General features: G+C 42.1%; 1 protein-coding gene across 3 annotated transcripts; it reads left to right on the plus strand.

Moving 5' to 3' along the window:
- Nucleotides 1–7,814: 7,814 nt before the first annotated feature.
- NIPA1 (NIPA magnesium transporter 1) lies at nucleotides 7,815–25,602 on the plus strand. Of its 3 annotated transcripts, none has more exons than XM_068140737.1 (5): nucleotides 7,815–8,047; nucleotides 11,788–11,835; nucleotides 16,165–16,255; nucleotides 17,595–17,755; nucleotides 20,980–25,598. In XM_068140737.1, exons 1-5 carry the CDS (start codon nucleotides 7,888–7,890, stop codon nucleotides 21,000–21,002), a joined length of 483 nt encoding a protein of 160 aa, XP_067996838.1. In that variant the 5' UTR covers nucleotides 7,815–7,887; the 3' UTR covers nucleotides 21,003–25,598. The 3 variants fall into 3 exon arrangements, with proteins under 3 accessions (XP_067996838.1, XP_067996828.1, XP_067996820.1); XM_068140727.1 differs by having other exon boundaries at nucleotides 7,855–8,047; nucleotides 20,213–25,602; XM_068140719.1 differs by having other exon boundaries at nucleotides 7,997–8,078; nucleotides 20,213–25,601.
- Nucleotides 25,603–26,817: the final 1,215 nt, after the last annotated feature.

Below are 26,817 nucleotides of genomic sequence, written 5' to 3' on the forward strand. Positions count from 1 at the left end.
CCTGGATATGTTCCTGTGCAGCCTGCTCAAGGCAAACCTCATATAGCAAGAAGGTTGGACAAGATGATTTCCAGAGGTACCTTGCAACCCCTAACATTCTGTGATCCTGTAGTACTAAAGTAGCTGGCTCTGCAGCTGCTCTGATTCAGAGCAGAGGAAATGAATGGAAAGCTTCCTTCTACTATGTACTGTCTGTTAGATTCTCCCTAGAAATGGTTTGCATCAGCCTATCGCCTTTGCTTCAGCTCATCACCATTTCTCCTGCTATGACCCTATTTAAGCCCATTAGCAAGCACCCCTAGCTTCTCAATACTGTTCTCCCAGAGCAGGGAGGCTCCTTCTTTGTGTCCTCAGTGGCAATGTTCAATGAAGCTGGAGGTGTAAGGCATGTATTTGGTAGACAGAATGTATTACTAGGATAGCGGCATATTGTAAATGCCTAGAACTGAATAACTGGGTTCCAAGAGCTCAGTGGCTAACAGTTTGCATGTACATGGTCAGTTGAAAGTGAAACTTCAAAAGAAAAGTAACTAAATATGGACCATTCTCATAATGATGTTGGTACCCTACTGCTTAATGTGATGACAAAAAATTCCAGTTCAAACATACTGCATTGCCTTTACAGCCTTCCAACAATATTGCCTTGAAACCTTATCCAAAAGCATCTGTGTGAAAATAAGACAGACCTCTGAGAAGGCACCTGACTGCAATATTCTCTGTCTGGTAGAAAAGATGATTTTCTGAGGAATAACATACTAGAAAATCCATATATATAGTTGGAACTACATAGCAAAATGAGAGAGTTTACTTGACTAGTAGGAGTGCCTTTGATGCTCTTCACTTGAGAATATAATTGTCCAAGTCTCCATGGTATACCCTAAAACTTGGTCCCCACTCACTGAATTCAGCAGCTGACCAGTTTAACAGGAAGAGACCACTACCACAGGTGATTCAATGATTGCTGTGAAGGTTATGAAGCGGTGTGGGTGACCAAAGCATTGTCAAAGCTTACAATGACACACCAACATCATCCAGAAGTCTGAAATATGATCCAGCACTCCCTTTAGCTCAAGCAGAATACTAATGTGGCTAATTAACAGCCAAGGTGTAGGAAAGACAGCAAATTCATTGCATTCAAGATTGTAATAGAGCCTGCCTTTTTTTTTTTTGTTTTGTTTTAAAGATGTTTGTAATGATTGTACCTTCATGAGAAGACAGGTTACAAAGGTTCATGCTAAAACAATAGCAGGTGCTAGGCTTTCACCACCCTTCTAATTTATGAAAACAAAGAGCTGGATATACATGTGCTATATTCATCATGTTAAGATGTGAGGGAAATCAGCACAGACAAGTACGCCCTGGTCAGAGTTTGCAATTAATGTAGGTAGACTGTATCACCTGCTGCAAGATTCATTGGAAAATCTGGGGGGGGGGTCCTGTATTCCCTAGCCACTGAGGATCTAGAAGTTATTTCTGTGCAGCAAATGTAAGTAGACATGTTAATTAATGTGGGTTCTCCACAGCATGATCACAAATGTACATCAGAACTAGCTGTCTAGCTTATGCCTGCTACATGCAGGACAGATTCTCTCTGAAAACATCTGTTTACCTCACAGGAGAGCTGGAAGGGTATGATCTGCCTGCAGCGCCATCTTCCATGCTTTCTGTGTCAATAACCTAACATCAGTCTTGCACCACCTATTCAGGAAGGATGCTGAAGTTCTCCATAGCTCCACAATTACATGTGGTGCCTGTCATTCAGCACAGAATTTGCTCTCCATGGGTAGCAACCCTCTGTTACTCATTTAGGCTTTTAGGAATTGTGTATTGTTAATGAGCTCCATTGTATAAGCCTTGGATTTTTTTAACAAATTGAACCTAACTTGCACTCCCTTTTCCAGTTAAGACTGCACGGGATTATGCTGATTTGCAGCCTGTTGTTCTGCCCTGGAAGACAGCTGGTGTACCCCAAGGGGTGCCTTTCTTCTTGTAACCTATAGGACAGAGAGACTACAGAAACTCATGTGATATCTCACACTGCAGACAGGATATAAGGCAGCATTTTGTTGCAGTTTCAGATATTCAAATTCAAACATCAAGTCTGAGCTCAGTCTTCTTTAGTTCCACCTCCAGAAGATGTTTTCAAGAGTCTTGTAGCCACTGCCTACACGACAGTAGAACTCAATGCTACAATTTAATTTCACAATGACCACTATTGGCTCTAAATTCAGGCTCAAAATCTAGGCCTGAAGGTTCTACAGCATCTTCTCTGGTCCAGCTAAACTAAGTCCTTATTAATGGAGTAGAGAGGTAAAAAGCTGACAGGACCCATCCATGCAGTCTCACAAAATTATAGACAGAAATATCTGTCAGCTTTGTAAGGAGGTGGTGGAGTCACCATCCCTGGAGGTGTTCAAGAGGGGATTGGACGTGGTACTTGGTGCCATGGTTTAGTCATGGGGTCTGTGGTGACAGGTTGGACTCGATGATCTTTGAGGTCTCTTCCAACCTTGGTGATTCTGTGATTCTGTGATCCAATTTCCTAGCAAAATCAGCAATCTGCATTTTACTGAATTCCATAGTCCGGTAACTACCAAATCTTTGCCGCTATTTAACTACACAAGTAACACTATAAGCAAAACAGTAAGCTGGACATTTCTGAGATCAATGCAGTTGTTACGGTTAACTTTCAGTGTGGGAGTGTTGTACATGGACACTGAAAAATAGTATTCTGGGGTAGGGAACATTTTAATTTTTTTTAATTTTATGGAATGTTTCTCCCACCCACATGTAGGAATGCCCACAGTAAATCAAGGGCTGGGTTACAACCAAGATTCAAGTCACCTCCTTGCTAAAAGCAAGACTCACTCATACCAGTGATGGCCCACTGAAAAAAGCCACTTTTGTACTCCAGGCAACTGGTCAAGATTTCTTAGAAAGGTTTTATAGGTAGTGTTCATGCCTAGTTGCTGTGTCAGATACAGAATCCTGGCCTGCATTAAGAACAGTTTGGCCAGCAGGAGCAGGGAGGTCATTCTGCCCCTGTACACTGCACTGGTTAAGCCACACCTCGAATACTGTGTCCAGTTCTGGGCCTCTCAGTTTAGGAAGGATGTTGACTTGCTGGAACGAGTCCAGAGAAGGGCAACAAAGTTGGTGAGGGGTTTGGAACACAAGCCCTATGAGGAGAGGCTGAGGGAGCTGGGGTTGCTTAGCCTGGAGAAGAGGAGACTCAGGGTGACCTTATTGCTCTCTACAACTACCTGAAGGGGGGTTGTAGACAGGCAGAGGTTGGTCTCTTCTCCCAGGCAGCCAGCACCAGAACAAGAGGACACAGTCTCAGGTTGCACCAGGGGAAGTTCAGGCTGGAGGTCAGGAGGAAGTTTTACACAGAGAGAGTGATTGCCCATTGGAATGGGCTGCCTGGGCAGGTGGTAGAATCGCCATCTCTGGAGGTGTTCAGGAGGAGACTTGACAGGGTGCTTGGTTACATGGGTTAGTTGATTAGGTGGTGTTGGATGATAGGTTGGACGCGATGATCTTGAAGGTCTCTTCCAACCTGGTTTATTCTATTTTCTTTTCTTTCTTTTCTTTCTGAATGATATGATTTCCCTTTAGCCTGGCTAAAGCACTCCTAACAACTGCTTTATTCTTTATTTTACATAAATAAACCAAATGTAACAGCAGAATACAAACCATTACAGAGGAAACAATACTTTAAATCAGGTACAAGCAATTTTCTTCCCCTTCAGATCAGGAAAAAACACATCCTAACCACAAAAGGTCTATCACTCCTGGGAAAAAAGAAAAAAACAAAACAACAAAACAAACCCAGAACCTCCAACAATTTTGCTTACTCACTTCCAAGAGACTTACTTCAATCACTCATCCTTTCCTCTGAGTAGAAACCCTACATAAATTTATTAAATACTGCTCCTACCTCTTGACTGATCCAGAACGCCTACACTCTACCAAAGCAGAGATAGCTACATTGATAAAGTAACCTGCACATTTTTTATACCAGGTCTCACATATCGCCTGATTTAAGCAGTAAGTGGCCAACAGGCATGGAAATAGAAGTACAGAGTGCTTAGATTGGAGCTGGATAAGACTGATGGAGAGGAGCAGAGTCTGTTGGAGAACATAAATCTAGGGTTCCTCCTATGCAATTTGTGTGTTCATGAGACATCAGACCACAGTGATATCCATCACATCGCAGCATTGCAATGTACCAGCCAAACTAACCCAAACTATGTTGCTTTGCAATAGTACAAAATGATGACACAACTCTGGCAGGAGGAATGATGCTCTCACAACAAAACTCAGTCTCAGAAGACTAGATGGACCTTAGGAGTTTATAAACTATATAGTTTCATAGTTTCACAGTTTCATTCAGGGTTGGAAGGGACCAGAAGGATCATCTAGTTCCAACCCCCCTGCCATGGGCAGGGACACCCCACACTAGATCAGGCTGGACAGAGCCTCATCCAGACTGGTCTTAAACACCCCCAGGGATGGGGCCTCGACCACCTCCCTGGACAACCCATTCCAGGGTTTCACCACTCTCATGGGGAAGAACCTCCTCCTCACATCCAGCCTGAATCTCCCCACCTCCAGCTTCATTCCATTCCCCCTAGTCCTATCACTACCTGAGATCCTGAGAAGTCCTTCCCCAGCCTTCCTGTAGGCCCCTTTCAGATACTGGAAAGCCACAATTAGGTCACCTCGGAGCCTTCTCTTCTGCAGACTGAACAGCCCCAACTCCTTCAGTCTGTCCTCATAGGAGAGGTGCTCCAGCCCTCTGATCATCCTTGTGGCCCTTCTCTGGACACGTTCCAGCACCTCCACATCCCTCTTGTAATAGGGGCTCCAGAACTGGACACAGTACTCCAGGTGGGGTCTCACCAGGGCTGAGTAGAGGGGGAGGATCACCTCCCTCGACCTGCTAGCCACACTTCTCCTGATGCAGCCCAGGACCTGATTGGCTTTGTGGGCTGCAAGTGCACACTGAGAGCTCATGTTGAGCTTTTTGTCCACCAGCACCCCCAAGTCTCTCTCTTCAGGGCTACTTTCCAGCCAGTCACTGCCCAGCCTGTATTTGTGCCTGGGATTGCCTCGACCCAGATGCAGGACCCTGCACTTGCTCTTATTGAACTTCATGAGGTTGGCCTGTGCCCACCTCTCCAGCCTGTCAACATCCCTCTGGATGGCCTCCCTTCCCTCCAGCGTGTCTGCTGCACCACACAGCTTGGTGTCATCAGCAAACTTGCTGAGGGTGCACTCAATGCCACTGTCCATGTCCCCCACAAAGATGTTGAATAAGACAGGTTCCAGGACTGATCCCTGAGGGACTCCGCTTGTCACTGGCCTCCACTGGGACATGGAGCCATTGACAGCCACTCTTTGGGTGCGGCCATCAAGCCAGTTCCTTATCCATGTAGTGGTCCACCCATCAAACCCATGTGTCACCAGTTTGGAGACCAGGATGTGGTGCGGGACAGTGTCGAAGGCCTTGCTCAGGTCCAGGTAATGGTTTAAAAAGGGCCCTTCAAGTTATGATAACAGCTGTTATCTCTGAGGTACTTTTATGCTTTGGCCCAAAATATTTGTAAATTACATAATGCAGGGGTTTTTTTTTGTTTCTTTGTTTGCATCCAGTGATCTGACAAGACATTAGGGAAGTCAGGCTGGGTTTTTCAAGATTTTTGCAAATTTAGTATTTATCAGCACTGTGCTCATTATTTCAGTCTATTACTAATACTTAAGAATGCTACAACTATTATATGGCAAGTGTAATACTAACTGACGAAGGTAGATTAAGTATATTTAAGATTACCTATCCAAATACATACTCGAGAAAGGCATATGCAAGTTTTACAATTAAGAGATTAAAAGACATGGCTAGAGAGAAATAAGGTGTTACCTGGAGATCTCTGGTACTTGTTTTTATCCTGAATCAACCATGCCAGTTTTGAGCTTTGTTTAGACCTCCCCAATAATTAGATACAAAGGCTGTTAAGTATGTATTATTTTTCCACTGTGCAAGCATAAATTATGTCCTGTAATAAATTTCACTGTACATGTTACTAGGCTCCATATAGATCAGAAATGGGTATTTATAATTAGCCTGTATTTGTCTTCACCTCTATCTTTGTTTCCAAAGGTTGCTATGGAAAACTGTTCTTCCACCTCCTGTGTTCTCATTTTGCAGGTCTTGTGAGTCTCAGAAGGATGAATCCTCTCTTCCATATCATTAACTATTTATGCAGTGACCTGAAGAAGCAGCCTAGGTGAATATACAGACAATACTGCAATAAGTATTACATCTTCTTGGTGTTAAACTGTAAAAAAAGCGTATTGCAGCCTTCCTATGCCTTCCTAGAACAGCTGCCTCAAGCAGTGTAGGCAAACTGAGAAACATACCAACAAGAGAAACATACCAACAAGAGAAACATTCTGAGGCCTTTTCTCTTCTCTAAACTTCTTTTTCCTGGGAATGCTAAAATTTCTGTGGGCCCAATAGTTGCAAACTACAAAAGTGTCCACTGTTAATTTACACCAAGATACCATACCCCATTTCCTTTGATGGTTATTGCCACAATAATCCATTTATGGATTATTTCAGTGGTATGAACTTCAATGAAATAAAGACTAGACAACATTTCTGCCTAGCAAGAAGACTGTTTTCAGCTCAGCATTTCATACTTTCAGAACCTAAAGTCTCTCCCACAACCATGAAACAGCACAGGACTACTGCTACCAGGGAGACCTTCAGCCCCTCTCCATGATGGCTGGACAGATTATGTTCTGCCCTCCCAGAACCTGGAAGACACTGAATGATAGGTGAGACAGCCCAAAAGAGTAATGAATTTAAGATGCAAACCTTGTCCCTTACCATTAGGAGAGAATTTTGGTGGTTTGTTTTTGTGGGTTTTGTGTTTTGGTTTGGTTTTTCCCTGGAAATAAATGTAGACTCTGGGATTTACTGCAGATGAAACCAGAGGGATTATAGATCCCACAGATTTCAGCCAATGTGCAAGACCCCTGGCAGTGGCCGAGCTTTCCTAGTCTGTAGCCACTCACAGCTCCTTGCTGATTCTCCAGCTCTACCGGACACACTGACCCAGCCAGTGACGAGGATGGGTCGTGCCGCAGCTCTGAATCCCGGTTGGGGGCTGCAGTTCGTTCCTGCCTTGCCACTGCACGGCGCCGCGCTCTCGGCCGGGCCACTGACACCAGATTTTAAAAGCCCAAGGGAAAGCGAGAGTGCCGGAAAACAATGCTACGTCCACACCAGCTGCCAAGGCCCGGCGCGACTTCCTCTGTGCTCCTGCAGACCACGTCCCTCCGCGCATCTTCTCGTAACCCTCTGTCCTGCCCCATCCCTTTGTCCTGCTGAATCCTCCTGCTCTGGCCCATCTGCCAGAACGTCCTGCCGTCACTCCCTGCCCGCGGATGCTCGCAGCTCCCCCTCACACAGGGACCGCAGCTTCTCCTCCGTATTTTCCCACGCCAGGGACTCCCACCCACGCCCCAAGATGCTGCAAGCCGCCAGCAGCAGCACTGAGGCCGGCACTGCAGCTCTGCCCGCTGCCGCCTCGCCCCCAGCGATGCCAGCGCAGGGAAGGCTAACATAAAAGCCTTGACGTTAAACCGGCGGTTGGCTCTGTGTGTGTGTGAAATGCCACTGCGATTACGTCATCCTGCTGCCGTCCCCGCGCTGGACGGGCGCCAGGAGCCGCGGCTGCCGTCCGTGCCCGCCCGGAGCCGCCCCCGGTGGGGCGGGTCGCGCAGCGCGGCGCAGCGCAGGGCGGGTCCCGGCGCAGAGCTGCTGCCGGGTGCGCTGGGCCCGGGGCAGCCGCTCTGCCAGCAGCTTTCGGCGGTGCGATGCGGATGGCGGTCGGTGCGGCAGCGGGCGAGGGGGCAGCACAGAGCCCCGGCCCCGCCGCCGTGTCGCTGGGCTTGAGCGTGGCCGTGGTCTCCAGCCTGGTGAACGGCTCCACCTTCGTCCTGCAGAAGAAGGGGATCGTGCGGGCCCGCGGGCGAGGTAGGGGCCCGGTGCTGCGGTGGCAGCGGGTGTGAGTAGCAAACAAATCCTGGCGCTTCCCAGCCTCTTCCCCAACTCCTCTCCCCCTACCCCAGCACCACCGCCTTCCCCCAGTAACCTCTTAGGTCTCCAGAGCATCATCCCTGGCACCGTGCAGGACGGGTCCCCCAGCCCCAAGAGCATCCTGGCCTCTCCCGGGGCCGCTCCCTCCTCTTCGCCCCCGCGGAAGTGCCGCGGCTGCCCCGCGCTGCGGCGGCGGCCGGCCCGGGCGGGGAATGGTGGGGAGGGGGGAGCTGCCCTGGAGTCCAGCCCTTCGGGACGTAGAGGACAGGCACCCCTGGTTGGTGGCAGACCTTCGGTCTGGGGAGGGGATCACAGTGTCGCCTGGAGTGGGGAATACCTTCCAAGCAGGTAGACAGGGGGAGCCCACCTCAGTTTGTCACCGTAAGCATACTTGACATCAGAGGTCGATGGCTGGAGCGCGTCTTGAGGGATGCGATAAATTGCGAGGAGATGACAGGTGGAGAGCGCTATTAACGTAGTCATCAGCAACAGCTTCCCGATGTATGGCCAGCTCGCTGGTCTTCTGTCAAACTGTAATACAGCACTGGGGACTCGTCTGTGTGCATACATAGGTTTCTCTTGTCGCAATTTCAGGTACGTGGGGGACTCTTCTACCCATTTATTTGACTCGAATAGTTTCTTTCCATGGGCAGCACCAGCACATAGTGTCACTCGTTTATTCTAGCTCTTCCATGGATATACAGAACAAGTTACATGAGTCACGTGGTGGGGTCCGTTTGTAGAGAAGAAAGGCACACCAGTAAGCTGAAATAATTCATTTTTCACGTTGAAATCCCATACCTTACTGTTTTCTGAAGTGAACATACTCAGGAACTGACTGTTCTGTCTGGACAGTTCATCCAAGACAAAGCTATGAATTGAGAGACTGTGAAGATGTGTATTTTATTCTGAAATTGGAGCTCCCCAAAGCTTGCAGTCTCTGAATAGCATTTGATGGTTGTGTCTTGATGCTGTGACTATAGGCAAATGCAATATATTTATTTATTCTCAATATCACACTTTTATGTGAGGGGAAAGTTGTAAAGAGAGATTTCATGACACCTTTTTATTGTATTTCTGTGGTCCATAGCCATTTGTTTTGTAGGTGACAGTGGCTGTGTGTATATGAGCATATTTCCATAGGTTCTGAGAACTCTTTCTTACGAAAAATCCTTTTCAGTGAGAGGTATTTTCTCTGTATTCATGTACACACATGCTTATGCAAATATACACGTACATATATGTGTGTTTGAGATTTCCAATGCCTGCTGCATGCAGGAGTTCAGAGCAGATGCAGTGGAGCATATCAAGCTTGCAAGTATGTTGCTTTCAACTGGCAACCTGATCTAACAAGTTTATTTTGCCTTCACTGCAATGACCTTAAAGTTCAGAGCCTCAGACAAAGTACTGTCTTGCAAGCCTCCTTTTCCCTCTGTGGTAATTTTAGGCTATGCCTTTACAATTTTCCACAGATCTTGAACAGAAAGTGGTAAAATGTAGATAAGTCCCTATTGGGTGTAAAAAGGAAAATAATTATAGTTCTAAACAATCCCATTGGAGAATTACCTACCACAAGAATTAGTTTGTTAAATAATCTTTCTTTTTTTCACTTCTTTGGCTCTTGCTGATGCTTCTCCTGGCTTTACTGACCTTGGCTGCACTGCTTTGTTGTGACTGGTATTAACAACTTCTCCGCTATTTTCTCTTGTCCTTTTTGTGTACAGGGGTCTAGGGAAGGAGGCAGGGAAGGGAGAAGCTGTTGCAGCTCCACTGCTCTTTGGCCAGGGGGGTCTTTGTGCTGTTTATTAATTGTAAATACCTGCAAATATTGTCAGCACTGTATATCTTGTACAAATTCATTGCATTTTGTTGTAGATTGTAGTTTTCCTTGTAAATACAGCTCCATTTGCTTCCAACTGAGCTGGTCTAGCAAATTTAATGTTGGGGGGAATTTTCAACCCACCACACCCTCCAAGATGGCTGTAATCCAAAATGGATTGTCCACTGAGAGGTTGTATTCACATCACAAATACAAACTTTTGTTTGTTTGTTTTTTGTAAGGGAAACAATGAGAAAACTAAAGAAAAAGGAATTACTTTTGGAGAAAGTTTCCATTTTGCAACATAGTTTGGTCAATTTACTTCTGAAGTGCTTCCAGTGGAGCACTGGGTTAAGTGTTGTAATGGGTTGAGTTGCTAAACTGTTGTAAGTGGGTGATACGTGTGTGCCTGCCTTCTCAGCCCTGGCAGCTGTAAAACCTCCTGTTTGAAATTATTACCAATGCTTATTTGTGTGTCTTGCTGAGCAATTCATAGTATTTCCTATTGCTGTGCTAAGTGTGAAGGCATCCAGTCAAATACTCTAGGTTGCTCTCTTATTTAATGCTGTGAAGCAGTGTGGTTCTGCCTTGAACCTAGCAGTTGGAGCTATGAGCCTGAGATTGAGTGTCAGATGATGTCTTCAGTAGGTATTATATTATCAACAAGGAGGCACATGAAGTCTTTTCTGTCTTCTCTGTTGATCAATGATAGAGTACCAATGCAATTAGTAATCTTTACTTAGCTAGAAACAGCAGTGAGTGACAAATATTTTGCAAAGTTATCTTACTTGAGTCAATATTTTGTATCATTTGTGCCTCCAACAGTGTTTTTGTTTTTCTATGCAATAACAAAAGTCTAAAAAATAATTACACCCACTCTAAAGCTGGCCATTTTCATTAGTCATATTTCATTTCAATTATATAATGTGATTTCCAAGCACTTAATATTTCATACATCTCCAGAGTTATAGATTACTGTGGTGTTTCTCCATTTGGGATTTCAGGGTAGGTGCACTATTGCCTATTGCTCCAGCGGTTTTTGAGAGAGCACCTTCCCAAATAAGTGCATAAATGCTGAATTTCTAAGAGGAACACAATGTAAGAGCATAGCGTGATGCCAGGGTTACGCTCAGTGGAGACCAGGCTTCAGTTTAGTAAGTGGTCATTAGCCTTGATGTCCTACAGAAGCAGAGCTTACAAAATAGGGCACACAGGCTCCTCTGGCACATCACAAGGCAAGAATCTACAATTTGATGATGGAAATATTTGTCTTTGTGCTTAGGAGACACTAAGGGGACAGCACAGCATTTTTACTCCTCTCCCTGAAATGGGGCAGTATGTCAGGAATTCAGAGGCTTCAGTTATTGCATTTTCCAATGCTCAAATGCAGGATGGTGCTGCCAAAGCTGCATGCCAATATGATTTCTCTACTACAGTTTCTTCCATACAATTTCACTGATGCTATATAACCAAACTAATTGATCTAAATAATGGGGTTTTTTTTTCATAGGTTTCCCATTCTCCTAGTAGTGGTTCTAATGTGTGTGTTTAAATGGTACCCTCAGAAGCATGTGGAGACCATTTGGATGCTCTTCTGAAGTACTACTGCATGAGTGTCAGTTAGGTGCTTACTGGAAACCAGAACTTCTAACTAATATGTTGTCTTCAGAAGGTGCAATTGGGACACTTAGGCTGAATCTGAGCACCTTCTCTCTTTTTTCCTACTTAGTCCCCTTGAAGAAAAGGATTAAGATGAAGGTCCTTCAGCAGTTGAGACTGTAGAAATTATTCTATTTTGTAGTTCCAATATTGCAATTTCATATTTTTCTAATATGTCTTCCTATACTTCCTTTTCCAGGTACCTCATACTTAACAGATATAGTATGGTGGTCTGGCACTATTGCAAGTAAGTATTTTAAAAGGCTTGATTTGAAGGGAAGGAAGTTGTAGGTTAGATGGTGAAATGAGACATCTTAAATCTCACACTCACTTGTTATGATATTTGTTTCCCTCAGAAATATCCCACCTTCAGTAAACTCTCACTCTGCTTAGTGAGTCTGATGGTGTTTGAGAAGGCAGAGCTGAGACAATCTCAAGTCAGACATCTGACCAGGTTTCCAAACTGTTTGGTATTTGCAGCCCTTGGCAGCCTCACACTGCTCTGACTCTGAGTTACTGCATGGCTTGCGTCTCTGGTCCACTCAGTTTTTAATAATAGTCAAACACTGAATAAGAAGTTGTTGCTCTGCACAAAAGAGCTCATTGAATACACGTTAATTTTTCAGATCAGAATGCACTTAGCCAGTCTTCACTGAAAAATAAAGAATCTGTTTTTATTTCTAATTTGATAGTTAGAATTTCAATTTTCCTTTTAATCTACAAGATTAATGTGAAGCCTTGTGTGGTGCTGATATGAGATCAGTATAATTTCACTCTTGGTGTCTGTGTAAACTCTGCTCAGATTACGTTCGCTCTCTGATGTGAATCCAGAGCATGGGGAACAGCTAGCTTTCTCCTTTTGCAGTTCAGTCCTAGTTCTATCCACAAGCTGAAAATCTTACCCCACTTTTAGACCTTAACCCAGCCTTTTGCAAATTATTTGGAATTGTTCTGATGCTGTTTCTGGGAAGTAGATGCCTCTATTTGTGACTCTTGTTTCATGGCAACAAGGTAAGTCTCTGTTTTTGTTGTCTTCAAGCTGTGCAAAAGGAATGGAAACTGATAAAGCTCGTGAAGACCAAAGTTCACAGCAAGTGTAGAAGCCAGCAGATCTTCAGAGGAAAGTCCTCAGCTAATTTCACCTGAGTTTAATTAGTACTTTGTCAGCTTCTTCCTCTACCAGGTTCACTACTGCATAGCTAGCAATAAATCTGTGCATTAATTACTGCTGTTTATCACTCGTGAGGTTCCTGTCTTGATCTCCAAGCAGAAAGAGTTAGAATAAGAGAGGTTTTATTATAGGAGAAAATGTATTTCATGCTTAAAAGAGCTGACAGAATTAAATGAAGGCAAATGCAATCTGTTGGCTTGTGTCCAGTAGCTAGGTGCAGGTATTTCAAAACACAGCCTGAGTAAATTTCCAAAGGAACCAAGGGAAGAATTGCAGGTAGGCAGCCTATGGGTGCAGAGAAAGAAGGTGTTTGGGGAATTAGCAGTTACCAGGACAAAATTATGACAGCTGACATCATTTTCTCAAGCAGGGAATTTGGAGTTTGGATGACTAACAAAACCCACATAAACTCTATCAACTTCTTTTCATAATATTTGTTCAGATGGTGAACAAGCATTTCTGTGTTGGAATGCTGACTCAGCATAACACTGCCTAACCATTTTGGGGCCTTGGGATCCAGTGGATTACTGAAGACTGCAAAGGAAGGGCTACAGATTCTACTAAGGGACTTTTTCTTACACTGTAGTCAAAAGAGTGATTTCAGCATGTGTACAGGTATTTCAATTAGCATTAAACTAATTAATTGACTAATTAATTAGTTTCAGTGCAGGTTTTGGTAGCTGTATAGACACATCTATGTTAGTGTTTTATTGCTGATGGGGAATGCACATCTCCACAGATTGGGCTTTATTTCGTGTTATGGAGCAGTGTTGGAGTTCCTTTAAGATGAAACTAGGCTGGAAGATGTACTCTAGGAATATGCCTAATGCATGCTAACATAGACTTTCAGTCCATGGCAGCAGGCTGGAAGTAGACTGAAATAACCACCCTGACATACACAGAGGAGACATCTTTTGCTATATGAATCTAATCCTGGTCTCTTTGCTAATGTAGACATGCCAGTGTGCATCAAGCTTTGTTGCAGTAACTTTGGGGATATTGTACTCCTTGAGCCAGTTTGCTGTACCTTCAAGAACTGAAGCCATATTTTGACTCAGATCATTGATCTATCCAGAGAGGAATCCTAGAATCATATAATGGTTTGGGTTGGATGGGACCTTGAAGATCATCTAGTTCAGTCCCCCCACCATGGGCAGGAACACCTTGTACACAACTAAAACAGGTTGCTCAAGGCCTTGTCCAACCTGGCCTTAAACATCTCCAGGGATGGGGGCATGCACAACCTCCCTAGGCAACCTGTTCCAGTGTCTTACCAACCTTACTCTAAAGAACTACTTTCTAATATCCAGTCTAAATCTACCTTCCTCAAGCTTCAGTCCATTCTCTCTTGCACTGTCACAACAAGCCCTTGTAAAAAGTTCCTCCCCAGCTTTCATGTAGGCCCCCTTCAGGTACTGGAAGGCTGCTATATGGTCTTCCTGGAGACTTCAGTTTTCCAGGATGAGCAGCCCCAACCTTCTCAGCCTGTCCCCATAGGACAGGGTGCTCCAGCCCTCTGATCATCTTCATGGCACCTCTCTGGACCCATTCCAGCTGTTTGATGTCCTCCTTCTGCTGGGGCACCAGAACTGGATACAGTGCTCCAGATGGAGTCTCAGGAAAACAGAGTAGAGGTGGAAGATCACTTCCCTCATCCTGCTGGTCACGGTTCTTTGGATGCAGCTCAGGATCCTGTTTGCCTTCTAGGGTGCAAGGACACATGAACTGCTATGATTGGCACAAAGGTCCTCATCATCGGGTAGATGGTAACAGTTACTGACATTCTTACTTTAATTTGCTTTAGTCCTGGTCTGTTGTTCGTGGTGGTAACAGACTGTTACTATTGCTCTGTGGTAACACTGAAAACCTCTGGTAATTTCAGTTGCCTTACAATATGTGCAGTTTGAAGCTCCAGAGACCTAGTTTATGGATCAGTGTCGGTGCCATCTGTTATGGTTCTTCCAACAGAAAATTAAGGCACCTGACCTCCAAAAAAAAGTAACCTTTTGGCAGAGCCATTTGCAGAAACACAGTGTGCCAGATGTACCCTGTCCTCCATGCAAGATAAGCCCCGATACCTTCAGGCGCCCTCAAGATAGTGCCAAAATTGCCACCTACATCTGCTGAAAAACAAGCCGGAGTCTGATAGCTGAGTTACTTTGTTCCCAGGGGCAGGGAGACCATCACAGACTGTTGTGCTTTAGAAATACTGCTCGTTAACTTCTCTGGCTCACCCCTGCATGTAGAGAAAACCCCAGTGAATTGAATTAGTATAATTTTACCACACTCTGCAGTTTTGTAAGCTTGTTTTTCATCTCCATGTTTCCTGTAGGCTACACAGGTCTTCAGCTCTACTGATAATGTGAGCTAATTTGGTAAATTAATTGTTTGCACCATGCCTTGCAGGTGTAAAGAACAGGATGATGGTAATGATATTTGATAGGCAACGGCAATGGCCACCTGAGCATAAAGACAGCTTGAATTCTTTAAATGTTTTTAAATGCTGATAATACCTCTTAACATCAACTGGAAACTTGAGCTCTGTTTAATTGGTGTTCAATCTCAAGGTTCTTGCCAGTTACTACAGACCCTGTAACTATGCAAGCATCATGTTGCCTATTATGAACTTGCACAACCATCCAGCTTTTCTTTCTTGACTGAAAACTTGAATACCTGAACTGTTTATTACAGCTGTGATGTGCAATAGTGTGGTACAGCTTGAAATTTGCTTTTATTGGGAGAAACAAAAATAAAAGATTCTGAGGCTAATTATTGTGACTTGTCAGGGATCTGCTCTTTTTACAGTGGCCAGGAATTACTTTTGATGTTGAATATTGTGCTGTGAGAATCTGATGCAGTCTGCTGTATACTGAAGAGCCCTTATGTACATGCTTAATATTTCATGATTAGATTTCTTTCTTCTGTACTGTCCTTATTTTCTCAAACAAACAAAAAAAAAAAGTAACATTGCTGTTTGGAACTATAACCAAGTGCATTCATGTTATGTACAGACATGTTCTAAAGCTAAAATCAGGAATTACATATATTTTAGCCCTCCTCAAATAAATGTTTGAGTGTAATACTGAGATATTTGAGAGTAATCCATGAGTGTTTCATAGACTTACTTATATTTGCCTAAGAGAAGTTTCAAATGAAATTATTTACTGTGTCGTCTGGGATCTTCTTGTGTGGCAAATATATATCCTAGCTTAAAAACTAATTTTAAAACATGGCAAAATTCCAGCCATTTTTTTTTTTTTTAAGTGCAAAATTAACAGAGCTAAGCAAATTTGTAACATCTGTTTTCCAGTTAGGTCAGCCTTCTTTCCCAAACAGTATTGGGTAAGTTGTCATTGCTTCTTTTTACAAAGGGATTTAAAGGCTTATTTCTGGTTCTCTTGACAGTGGCTTTGGGTCAAATAGGGAATTTCTTGGCCTACACTGCAGTTCCAACTGTGCTAGTGACACCCTTGGGAGCTCTTGGCGTTCCATTTGGGTAAGAGCTTGCTTTTTTTGTTCTTATCTGAATGTTGTTACTATTTAGTAAAATGTCAGATAGACTCAATGATCACTGGGGTTCCACTGAGAAGATGTCAGACTTAGAATTGTTGATGTGTTATAATGTCCCCTATTCTAAATTTTCCCCTAGCAAAAGGACAGGAGCAGGGATAGGGGGAAGGTGATGGTAAATAAGGGGTTGCTGAATATCTTGTCCTTTAACTATCATTATGATCTGGAGCAGATAAATTTGCTTTGGTTTGGGGTTTTTTGCTCTTCCCTCCGGTTATTCTAGATTCTTCTGCCTATTCTTTTATTCACAGTTCTTTACTATGTAGATTTTCCCCTTTTGTCTCACATTCTTTTTCTCCTTTGCTATCCAGAGCCTACATGTTACTGATGCTGATCTGCATTTAGTTGGATTTGACCTCTTTCCTGAAGCAAGGGTGTCCTTTGCATATGCATGCCCCCAGTTTCTTGAACGTTATGTTTTGGGGGCAAGGAAGGCGGTCAACAGACAAAAATACCAGTGCATGTTCCTAAAAGCAGTTTAATGTGCAACTACATATTTTGTGAATAGCTATGCTGCAGTTGTGGAAATACTGTAGTAAAAAGTACAATTTTTTAAAAGAAAGCTGTGCATTGCCTCAAGATTTTTCTGTTGCTTACTGTTACCTACTGAACTGTGTATCTGACTGCACTGGCCATCTTTTTCAGAGTATAGATTGCTTTGTGTGGGCCACATGGCCACCTGTAGTTTTATATGCTCTGAAGCACACTGATGATATTCTACTTGCCACCTATTATTTATCCTGAACTGCACAATTTTATGTATTGTGATCAGCTACGTGTCTGAGCTGAGCCCTGTGATCTTTGTAACCAAAGGTCACTTCAATCTCATGATGGTGTAGCACCCATAAAGTGTGGCTTCGTGACAGCCCACCGAATTGTTAATGGGTGGATATCTGCCTCAGGTGCCAGATGCCTGGTTTGAACATTTGGTGTTTTTGGAGGAGGTGCTGTGATGTTGTTTTAATGCGGGGATTGCAAATTGGGTTGTTGGGGGGGGGTTGTGGGGTTTTTGGTTGGGTGTTTCTTTTTTTGGTTGGCTTTGGCCTTTTTGCCCTGAGATGAGACATCAAAGATATGATAGGACTGAGACTGGATGGATTTTTTCCTAAGTTAGAAATGCATTTGAGGATCCACCAACATTTGGTCAAAGATCCACCAACACTTCATACTGTTCCTTTAAGAGGGAAATTGAAGTGTCACATTGCTATTAGAGCATTATTAACAGGATGTATTCAAACTCTTAATTCTCTTCCTCTTTGTGAAAGGTCCATTTTAGCTTCTTACTTACTGAAGGAAAAACTGAACATTCTTGGCAAGCTGGGATGTTTGCTGAGCTGCGCTGGGTCTGTTGTTCTCATTATCCATTCCCCAAAGTCCGAGAGTGTAACGACTCAAGCTGAGCTTGAAGAAAAGCTTACAAATCCAGGTACTTTGTTCTTTTATTAACTCATAATGATTTTGTGAGATTGACCAAGAGTGTGCAGGAGGAAGAGGCTTACCACTTCCACCAGGCAGGAAAATTGACTTCTGAAGAAACCATCATGTGATGGAGGCATGTCAAAAAAGTACTTGGCACGTACAAAAAAATTACAGCTTTTCTGTAGGAAACCTATGCCTTGCTGTACTTGAAGTTTGTCAGGTTCATTGAGATACATAAATATATATATATATATGCAGAAAGAAAAATGTGGACACTTTTAAAAACCTTATCCTTCACAGCAAGCTCAGCATAGTGGCCATCTGATTCTGTAATTTTCTAAAATTATGAAAAGTGTATTTTGCTACTTAGACATGAATGGTGTGATTTTAGGATCTCAGTTTAAGTTGTTTTGTGCTGTGGTGCGTTGGCCTGGCTGTCTGCCAGGTGTCCACCAAAGCCACCCTATCACTGCCCCTTACAACTGGACAGGGGAGAGAAAATACAACAAAAAGCTTGTTGGTCAAGATAAGGAGAGGGAGAAATCACTCAGCAATTACCATGATGGGCAAAGCAGATTTGACTTGGGGAAAATTAGTTTAATTTATTGCCAATTAAATTGGCAATAGTAGGATAATGAGAAATAAAACACCTTCCCCCAATGCCTCCCTTCTTCCTGGGTTTAAATTTGCTCCTAGATTCTCTGCCTTCTATCCTGAAGCAGCACAGGGTGATCGGAAATGGAGGTTATGGTCAGTTCATCACACATTGTCTCTGCCTCTTCTTTTCTCCTGAGGAGAGGACTCCTCACACTCTTCCTCTGATCCAGTGTGGGGTCCCTGTGAGAGACAGATCTCCACAAACTTCCTCAGTGTGAGTCCTTCCCACTGATTGCTGTTCTTTATGAACTGCTTCCATGTTAGGCCTTTTCACAGAGTGCAGTCCTTCAGAAATGAACTGCTCCAGCACGTGTCCTCTATAGGGTCACCAGTCCTGCCAGAAAACCTGCTCCAATGTGAGCTTCTCTGTCCGTGGGATCACAGGTGCTGCCAGGAGCCTGATTCAGCACAGGTTTTCCATGGGGTCCCAGCCTCCTTTGGGAATCCACCTGCTCTGGCATGGGGTCCTCCACAGGCTGCAGGTGGGAATATGCAGGATGACAGCCTGCCTCACCATGGTTCTACTGTGGCCTGCAGGGAAATCTTTGCTCTGTGGCCTGCAGTCCCTCTTTCCCTTCCTTTTTCACTAGCTTTGGTGTCCTCAGAGGTGTTTCTCTCACCTGTTCTTATTGTTTCTCTGGCTGAAGTTGCTGTTGTACAGGTGTTAGGGTTTTTTTTTTTACTTCCCCTTCTTAAATGTGTTATCACAGAAAGTTACTGCTGTCACTGGTGGGCTTGGCTCTGGCCAACAGTGGGTCGGTCTTGGAGCTGGCTGACATTGGCTCTCTCTGACATAAGAGCCAGCTGCTAGCAGCTTCTCACAGAAGGCAGCTCTATAGGCCCACCTCTGCTACCAAAACCTTGCCATACAGACCAAATGCATATGTAAATTAAAAATAAATAAATAAATCTGATTGTCTTCTGTTCTTTAATGCTATGCTTTTTCTTTTTTTTGGTATTCAACACCCAGTTATGTTCCAAGCAGATTTCTTTGCACAAAAAAGATGTGTAGAAATACTGCCTTGAGATGTATGATGAAATGCCTGTTCTTTCTTACAGAGAATGTGAAGCTGCACTAGCTGCTTGATGACACACACTAGTGCTAATAAGTGCCAAACCCATTTTTATTTTTCTTTCATAAGAGCTAAACTGCCAGCTATTGTTATTTTCTTTTAAGTGCTTTAGGTGAGAGAAACTCAAACTGAGTAACATCAGCTGGCCAAAAAAATCTGCAAAGAAAAGAAAGCAAACACCCTGGTCTAAATGTACCATTTCAATATGACAAAAATTAATTGGAAATGTATTTCTTTAACACTGTAAAGAATTAGATGTTTTTCAACAGTCTAGACTGTGTACTGATACTATAATGTAAATTATATTGCCTTCCAGTGTGTCCAACTCTCTCTACTCACCTTAAAGGGATCTAACTCTGTTTAAGCTCTTTGCTTAGAACCACTATGCTTTGTTGAACTGGTTATGAATGATGTGACATCACTGCTGTCTGTCACAGAGGACTTTAAGGAATAGAATGCCGATGCAAGAGAAAATATGTAAACAGACATTTTAAATCCAGTTCAAGTGTGCAATAGTGTATATTTTACTGCCGGATGACTTGGTTTACTCAAAGACTATGACAGCATCATCAGTTGCAGATGCCTACATCTCTAAAAGCTCAGTGATTTAGATCTGTACTCAATAGAAATCTTAATCCTCAAGTATACCAGGTATGACATGATTTGTCTGCTCAAGTCTTTAGAAGATGAAGAGTTCTCACCTCGCTGTTGTCTTATTTCTTTTTCTTTTCCAGTTTTCGTGGGTTATCTCTGCATAGTGCTGCTAATGCTTCTCCTACTTATCTTCTGGATAGCTCCAGCTCATGGACCTACTAATATCATGGTTTACATCAGTATTTGCTCTCTGTTGGGCAGTTTCACTGTTCCCAGCACAAAAGGCATTGGGTTGGCTGCTCAGGATATCTTTCACAATAACCCATCGAGTCAAAGGGCTCTGTACCTCTGTCTAGTGCTTCTGGCAGTATTAGGATGTAGCATTATAATTCAATTCAGATACATCAATAAGGCACTGGAATGTTTCGACTCCTCTGTGTTTGGTGCCATCTACTATGTTGTGTTTACCACCCTAGTCCTGCTGGCTTCAGCCATCCTTTTCAGGGAATGGAGTAATGTAGGAGTGGTAGATTTCTTGGGAATGGCTTGTGGATTCACCACAGTATCTATTGGAATTGTTCTCATACAAGTCTTCAAGGAATTCAACTTCAGTATTGGGGACTTAAATAAACCTAACATGAAGACAGATTAAAATATTTTTTGAGGGGAAACTGGATGGCTCAGGGAAGGATGCAGAGCCTTTCATTTTTAGGTCACTGACTCAAATATGATTCAGGTTGGTTGTTACTCTCTGATTATTTGGTGGCCTATATGAAATGAATTGGAGGCCTCCATCCAGTTTCAAAGGAGCAGTTATCTGTGTACCCCAGTCAACACAATAATTGACCTTAATTGGAACCATTGATTGAGTTACCATAGCCACTGATGTGTTTCCTTACTTTAATAGGTAATCTGTCAGAGAAGATATGAGGATATTCTGATAGACCTGTGTGAAAGCTTGTACTGTGGCTTCTGAGGTACTGTTTTTACTGGCAGAGAACATCAGTTTCTAGTGCACTCAATCTGACACCTTTTATGAGTGATGTATACCTTAAAATATGGGGGGGGGGGGGAGGGGAAGCGAAAAAATTAATTGATCTCAATATAACAGTGTTCACTGTCAAGGCTGTGAGTTCTGAGACAAATGTTGGTTGAAGCAGGTTTGTCCTTTTAGTCACTGTCTCAGCAAGTTTGTCTGCCATGCAGTGAAGACACTGGAGAGTTTTAAATTGAATTCTTTATACAGAGTAGTGGGATCCCTAAAAATCTTTCACTAATTACTTTTCAGCTGGTGGTAGTGTCCAGATATGCATTTTTCTTTGTAACTCACGTGCATTACTTCATTCATCTGAGAAGTTTTAATTGGAAGCAGACAGACTGAAGGATGTGGAAATGATGCTCAGACTCATTGCCTATATGGTGGCTTATTTGTAAGCAGCTCAGAACTATCTCAGTGCCTTTGTAATCAAAAAACACTGCATAAATGTGAATGTATTTGTTTCAGATAGCCTATACCGATTTAATTTAATTTCACTGTCTATAATACTGGACTCTATTCAAATTCTAAATACATAAAGTGTCCAGAAGGAGCCACACATTTCTGGAAGAATTTACAAGCCTGAACTGAAGCCCATAGATGCCTTGACAGCTTCTGTAAAGCCCATAATTCTGATGGGAAGAGGTAACTTATGCGAGGACCATTTAAAGCAGTCCAGCGTACCTTTATTTTACTTAATTGACTAAATAGAGGAAACCATTTTGTGAAGTATCTAATAAGCAGGGACCACAGAAAATAAATTTGAGAGAAAAGAAGAAAAGAGATTTCTCATAGCTCAAAAAAAGATGGTCTGATCCTCTTGTAACGTGGGAAAAGGAGGTTAAGGACTGAAAAAGCATAGGCACTCAGAGATGAATTTCAGATAAGTAAGAGGGGTATGCATTCAGCCACAATATTTTGACAAGTAGTACAGATAGCCTAAGCTATGATTGGAATGGTTCTGAACTGTTCAGTTTAAACCATTGAGAGAATATTGATATGTCAGAGAAAGAAACAGTTAATTTTCATTTCCACTTATATTTGGCAGTTAAAACATTACAAATCAAAAATTTCTAAGGAAAGCTTGAAAAGTAGTGAATGTTGGTTTCCATTAAAGGGCAAAAATGGAAGGGTACAGTGGAATTCAACATCTCTAGCTTCAAACATCTCTTTAAACAAACAAAATGTGCTAATATGATTATGAAACCACATTTGAAAAAGTTCGTGACACTTTATCAAGTAATCATGCATGTAGCTTTGTGGCTGTCTTGACAAGAATGTGGACATTGATTAATGGGGAGTAATACACACACTCTTGTGATGTTTTTGTGTTGACCAGGATTACCTTAAAACTTAGCCTCCATTTTCATTTCAGAAGAATGGCAGCAATAATCACAAACAGTGAATCCTAAAGATTTAATATACTGAAGGGACTATCTTGAGGGAATAGGAGCCCTAATATGTTATTTGGAAGCTTGTTTTATAATTCCAAACAGTCGGGAGATGACTCTGAGTTGGCAGAAATGTGTGCTGTTATTGGCCAGCATGGAAATGGGGTGAAATACCACAGTGCTAGAAGAGAAGAGGCTGCCTTCATGGTTTCTCAAATACTGTGTATGGTTTCTAGAAAGTTTGAGAATTGTAGGTGAATGGAGTAGGACTTTGAAAGTTGATTAAAACTAACCTCTGTCTATTACTGATTAGAAACTACTATCTTGGTTCTCAGCAAACACACATTAACTTATTTTCTGGTTGAAATTGGAATTGTATGTAGGTTATGAGACCTGTAGTGACCTGCTTTTTAAAACAATGTGAGGTGTTTTCTGAAGCAGTCAAGTTGTCTTTTCCAAATTCAGATCCAAAGCTCACGAATTGTGTGTTAATTTTGTACTAGCCTTTAATCTCTGAAGACTTGTGTGAAAATCTTTAGGTCAGAGTGGAAATTATTGTAGTCTCATCTTAGTCCTCCTTTGGTGATTTTTGTTTCTTATTTTTAAAATTCATTCCCATTTATTTAGAAAGTGCCTATCCTAGTACATTAGGGCGTATGCAAATTATTAGTAAACATTAGATCCAAAGTTACTTGACTGCCCTGTTGAAACCTTGTCATTTTCTGCACCACACACACAAGTTTTCTTTATAAGCACTCACTACGCAGAGTAAAGTAGCAGCCACATTCTGTGATCCACTGACCGTTCTTACAGCTGATAGACATCAGCATAGATTTCTTCTTTTCTCCCCAGCTACTCCTCATCTGTGATGAGCTTTCTAGAAATGTCTAGTTAACCTTATTTCTTTTAAATAAAGGGATGTCAAAAGCCAGCACACAAGGTGAAAGAAATTCTTGTGGCCTTGCATTCATTTATCTGCAGCCTTTTACATCATGAATGCTAAATAATGGAAACTGTTATTTTTGCTGCTTTGTTCCGTACGTAGCAGTGTTTATTTGACTTCTGCTGCACCCCAATCTGCTTCAGTTCTAACTTTAGAAATGTATTAGCATTTTCTGTTGTCACTGTTGGTATGATTCTTCCCCCCCTCCATCCCACACCCTCCTCATTCTAGGTGTCCTACCTTTTTTAGTCCCATTACTTTTCTGATTTCAGAGGAGGCACTGTTGAAGTTTAGCCACTCCCTCACTGCTATTTTTTTTTTCCACCCCTTTGACAAGTAAGCACTTTGAATAAAACAGATATCTGAGTTCCATCATCTCAGGGAGCAAATGTGCATAGTTGTCTCCTGAGCTTTGTGGTCCCTCCCAGACCTGCCTTTTTTATGTTCTCTTTGCATTATGTCTGTTGATAGCTATGAAACAGATTACTTCAGTTCTGACTCCCGAGTTGAAGTAGGAGAGGTTATGCATACAAAAAGTGGACTTGTTACAGCAGTGGAATGCATCTGAATTAAATTCAAATCCACACAAGAGGCATTTCACTCTGCCTGGCTTCTGTTGTACTTGTCAAACACGTACTTCATACTCACTTGAAGATAGCTCTTTGATCATTATCCCTTCAGTGTATGGAGGATTTACATGTGTCAGTCATGATCTTTATTAGGTGTCAAAGACAAAAATCCCTTAAATGTTCAGTAGTAGAAACTTTTTTGATACAACCAAAAAAATATTTGTTACACCTTAAATACTTAACATAAAAAATAAGAATACCTAATCAACTATCTGCTGTATTGACTTTCCGGGACTCTGTATGTGTAAATAGAGCCTATTTATTAATGAGCTGCAATTAACATTAATAACCTGTCATATCACAGTTTGACAAGTGAGGCTTCCTATTAATAACCTTGGTTTATATTGAATATATGTATTTTTCTGAAGTAACTAGCACTGAAAAGTGAAAACACTGAATTAATATGTCGAATAGAAACTGAGGTTTAGATTTTATTTTAAAAATAGAGGGTTTGTATTTGAGGAAAGATTTGGGGTTAATAAACATGAAGTGATTTAAATGGGCATTTGTATGCATGTTGTACCCCTCTTACCTTCTTGTTTCATAAAATACAAAACATCAGGAGTTCTACAGATCTTCCTCAGTTGTCTTGAGATGGTGTAACTGCTGAATTTTTACTGTTAAATGTTATCAAATGTTTATCTATTACCTGTTATCTTTACAGAGGTTAGTCTTTGTAATATCTCTTTGGTGCTACTGAATATGGACTTAAGTGATGCACAGTTTAGTGTGTACCATGTTAGGCACCAATGATGTCAACAGCTATTATTACTACTGCCCAAGTGTTTCAGACAGCAGTGTTGAAATGTTGTGGATTAAGAAATCTTTTAAAAGCTGCAACTAAATTTAGGGGGTTTATTGTTTTTTTTTGTTAGGTTGCCCCCTCCCCCCTTCCCCGGTTCCCTAAAGACAATTGCTCTACAGAGTGGAAAATATTACACAAAAGGGGTATTTTGCAGTGAAATCCTTCTTCAGCTGTGGAACTTTCTCTTTTTTTTTTTTCCAAATTTTAATTTAATTTTAACTTTTTCTTTTTTCTTTCCCTGGAATATAAAAAATGCTTCTAATGGGACATAGGGAAAAGGTGGATGGCAACAAACATACAGTGTCAGGTTTGGTTGCTTCAATGCTATTGCAATATAATTACCACAGGTTACATAAAAATGGTTTATTTTATTAGCTTCCAAATAATGTATATATAGATTTGTTAATGGCTTACTAGTCAAGCTTACTCTTTTTGCTTTTTAAACAATAGTTATAGGCATGTTGTATTTGCCTTGTGTAAATTATAAAAGGCTATTTATTAAGTTTTCTGATAACTAATCTATTTATTAACCTGTATTGTTTAAAAATAAATGATTTATTTCTAGCTCAATGCTTGTTTTGTGACTTTTTATCACACTGGAGGGGAAAAATCTGTTTCCCACACGTCTAGCTGCTGTACAGCCTAATTCCAGTTTATAAACCCAAACTATTTCCATTATTCTTTCATGAAGTAGCAGCCTTACTTTTACTGCATAGCAGTCTTTCATGGGTACAGATCAGCTGCCGCACAGAGGGCTCAGTTGTTCAGTGGTGTCTACCAGCAGGCTGTAATCTTAATGCCTTCATTGTGCTGAAGTTTGCTCACAGGTAAAATGAACACACCTCTGCGAAGAATGCTTGCTGGGGGCTGAGTCATTTCAAACTGGGTTTTAAGGATTAACACCTGCTCTGTTCATGCATTGCTGCATATTGGCTAGTTTCTAGAGACTTTGTTTCAAGATCTAATACTTCACAGTTGGGGGTGCATCAAGCAGCAATAGCTGTAAAGGAAGTCTGCATCACCAGTCTAATTTACTGTCACAAGAGCTTCCTGCTGCAGGAATGACATGGAAAATTGCAGTGGTTGCCCATCTAATCCATCATCTGAAATTGCTAGTTCATTTTATCAGGTAATGGCAAATAAATTACTTTCAGGCATTGTCGGGGGACAGAGTGGGGATGTTGCCTTTGGGGTGCTTGTTTGGTTTGGGTTTGGAGATTTTTGTTTGGTTTGAGTTTAATCATTTCTTTAATGGTGGAAAGTATGCTTAACTGCACTTTCAGTCTTTGCACTTGTGTTTTACGGGATGCAGCAGTATTATTGCTGGTCAAGATTGAAACTATGGAATTTGCTTGTATGCAGTGGATTGGCATGGCTTTTTTAATGGGTATGTCATTGCAATTTTATTTTTAAAGGTGCTGTGTGTATGTAATGTATGAATGTAGACCAGAAAACTAGAATAGCTTTTCCCTCTACATGCAGCATCTCTAATTTTTAAGTGAATAGGATGAGTGTATTTTGAGAAGATGTTGTTAGCAGGAAAATTCTGTTCTCTTCTTGTGAAAGAGAGCCTGTTACAGGTGCCTGATTCTGTCATCAATTTTCCCTGCCAGGTGTAGACCTCATTGGATTTACAGTCTCCAGGGACCATGTACCATAGAGCAGCTCTAGACAGCTGGTGGTTCTTTCACTCCATCACTATGTGGACACAGATGGAAATTACTCCACAAGAGTCAGTTGGTAATGCACCACAGCTACACCACCAGCTAACTTGGTACTGTTTCTTGAGGTCGTACAGGTGCCAGTTTTGCTCTTCGTCCTTTTAAACCCTGTGGGATGTCTATACACACAGCAAATACCACGCCCTGGAAAAAAAAAAACCCACAGCCTTGCATAAGTACCCGCGCTAGCTGACCCGAGTCTGAAAGCTTGTTACCATTG

This window comes from Melanerpes formicivorus, unplaced genomic scaffold (assembly GCF_026170545.1).
Source record: "Melanerpes formicivorus ecotype bairdi unplaced genomic scaffold, bMelFor1.0.p_v2 SCAF_1, whole genome shotgun sequence".
Taxonomy (NCBI): domain Eukaryota; kingdom Metazoa; phylum Chordata; class Aves; order Piciformes; family Picidae; genus Melanerpes; species Melanerpes formicivorus.

Coding starts and splice junctions, on each gene's coding strand:
- NIPA1 (XM_068140727.1), top strand. CDS start 7,888: ATGCGGATGGCGGTCGGTGCGGCAGCGGGCGAGGGGGCAGCACAGAGC. Junction 8,048..11,787: donor CGTGCGGGCCCGCGGGCGAG/GTAGGGGCCCGG, acceptor TTCCTTTTCCAG/GTACCTCATACTTAACAGAT. Junction 17,756..20,212: donor AGAAAAGCTTACAAATCCAG/GTACTTTGTTCT, acceptor TTTCTTTTCCAG/TTTTCGTGGGTTATCTCTGC.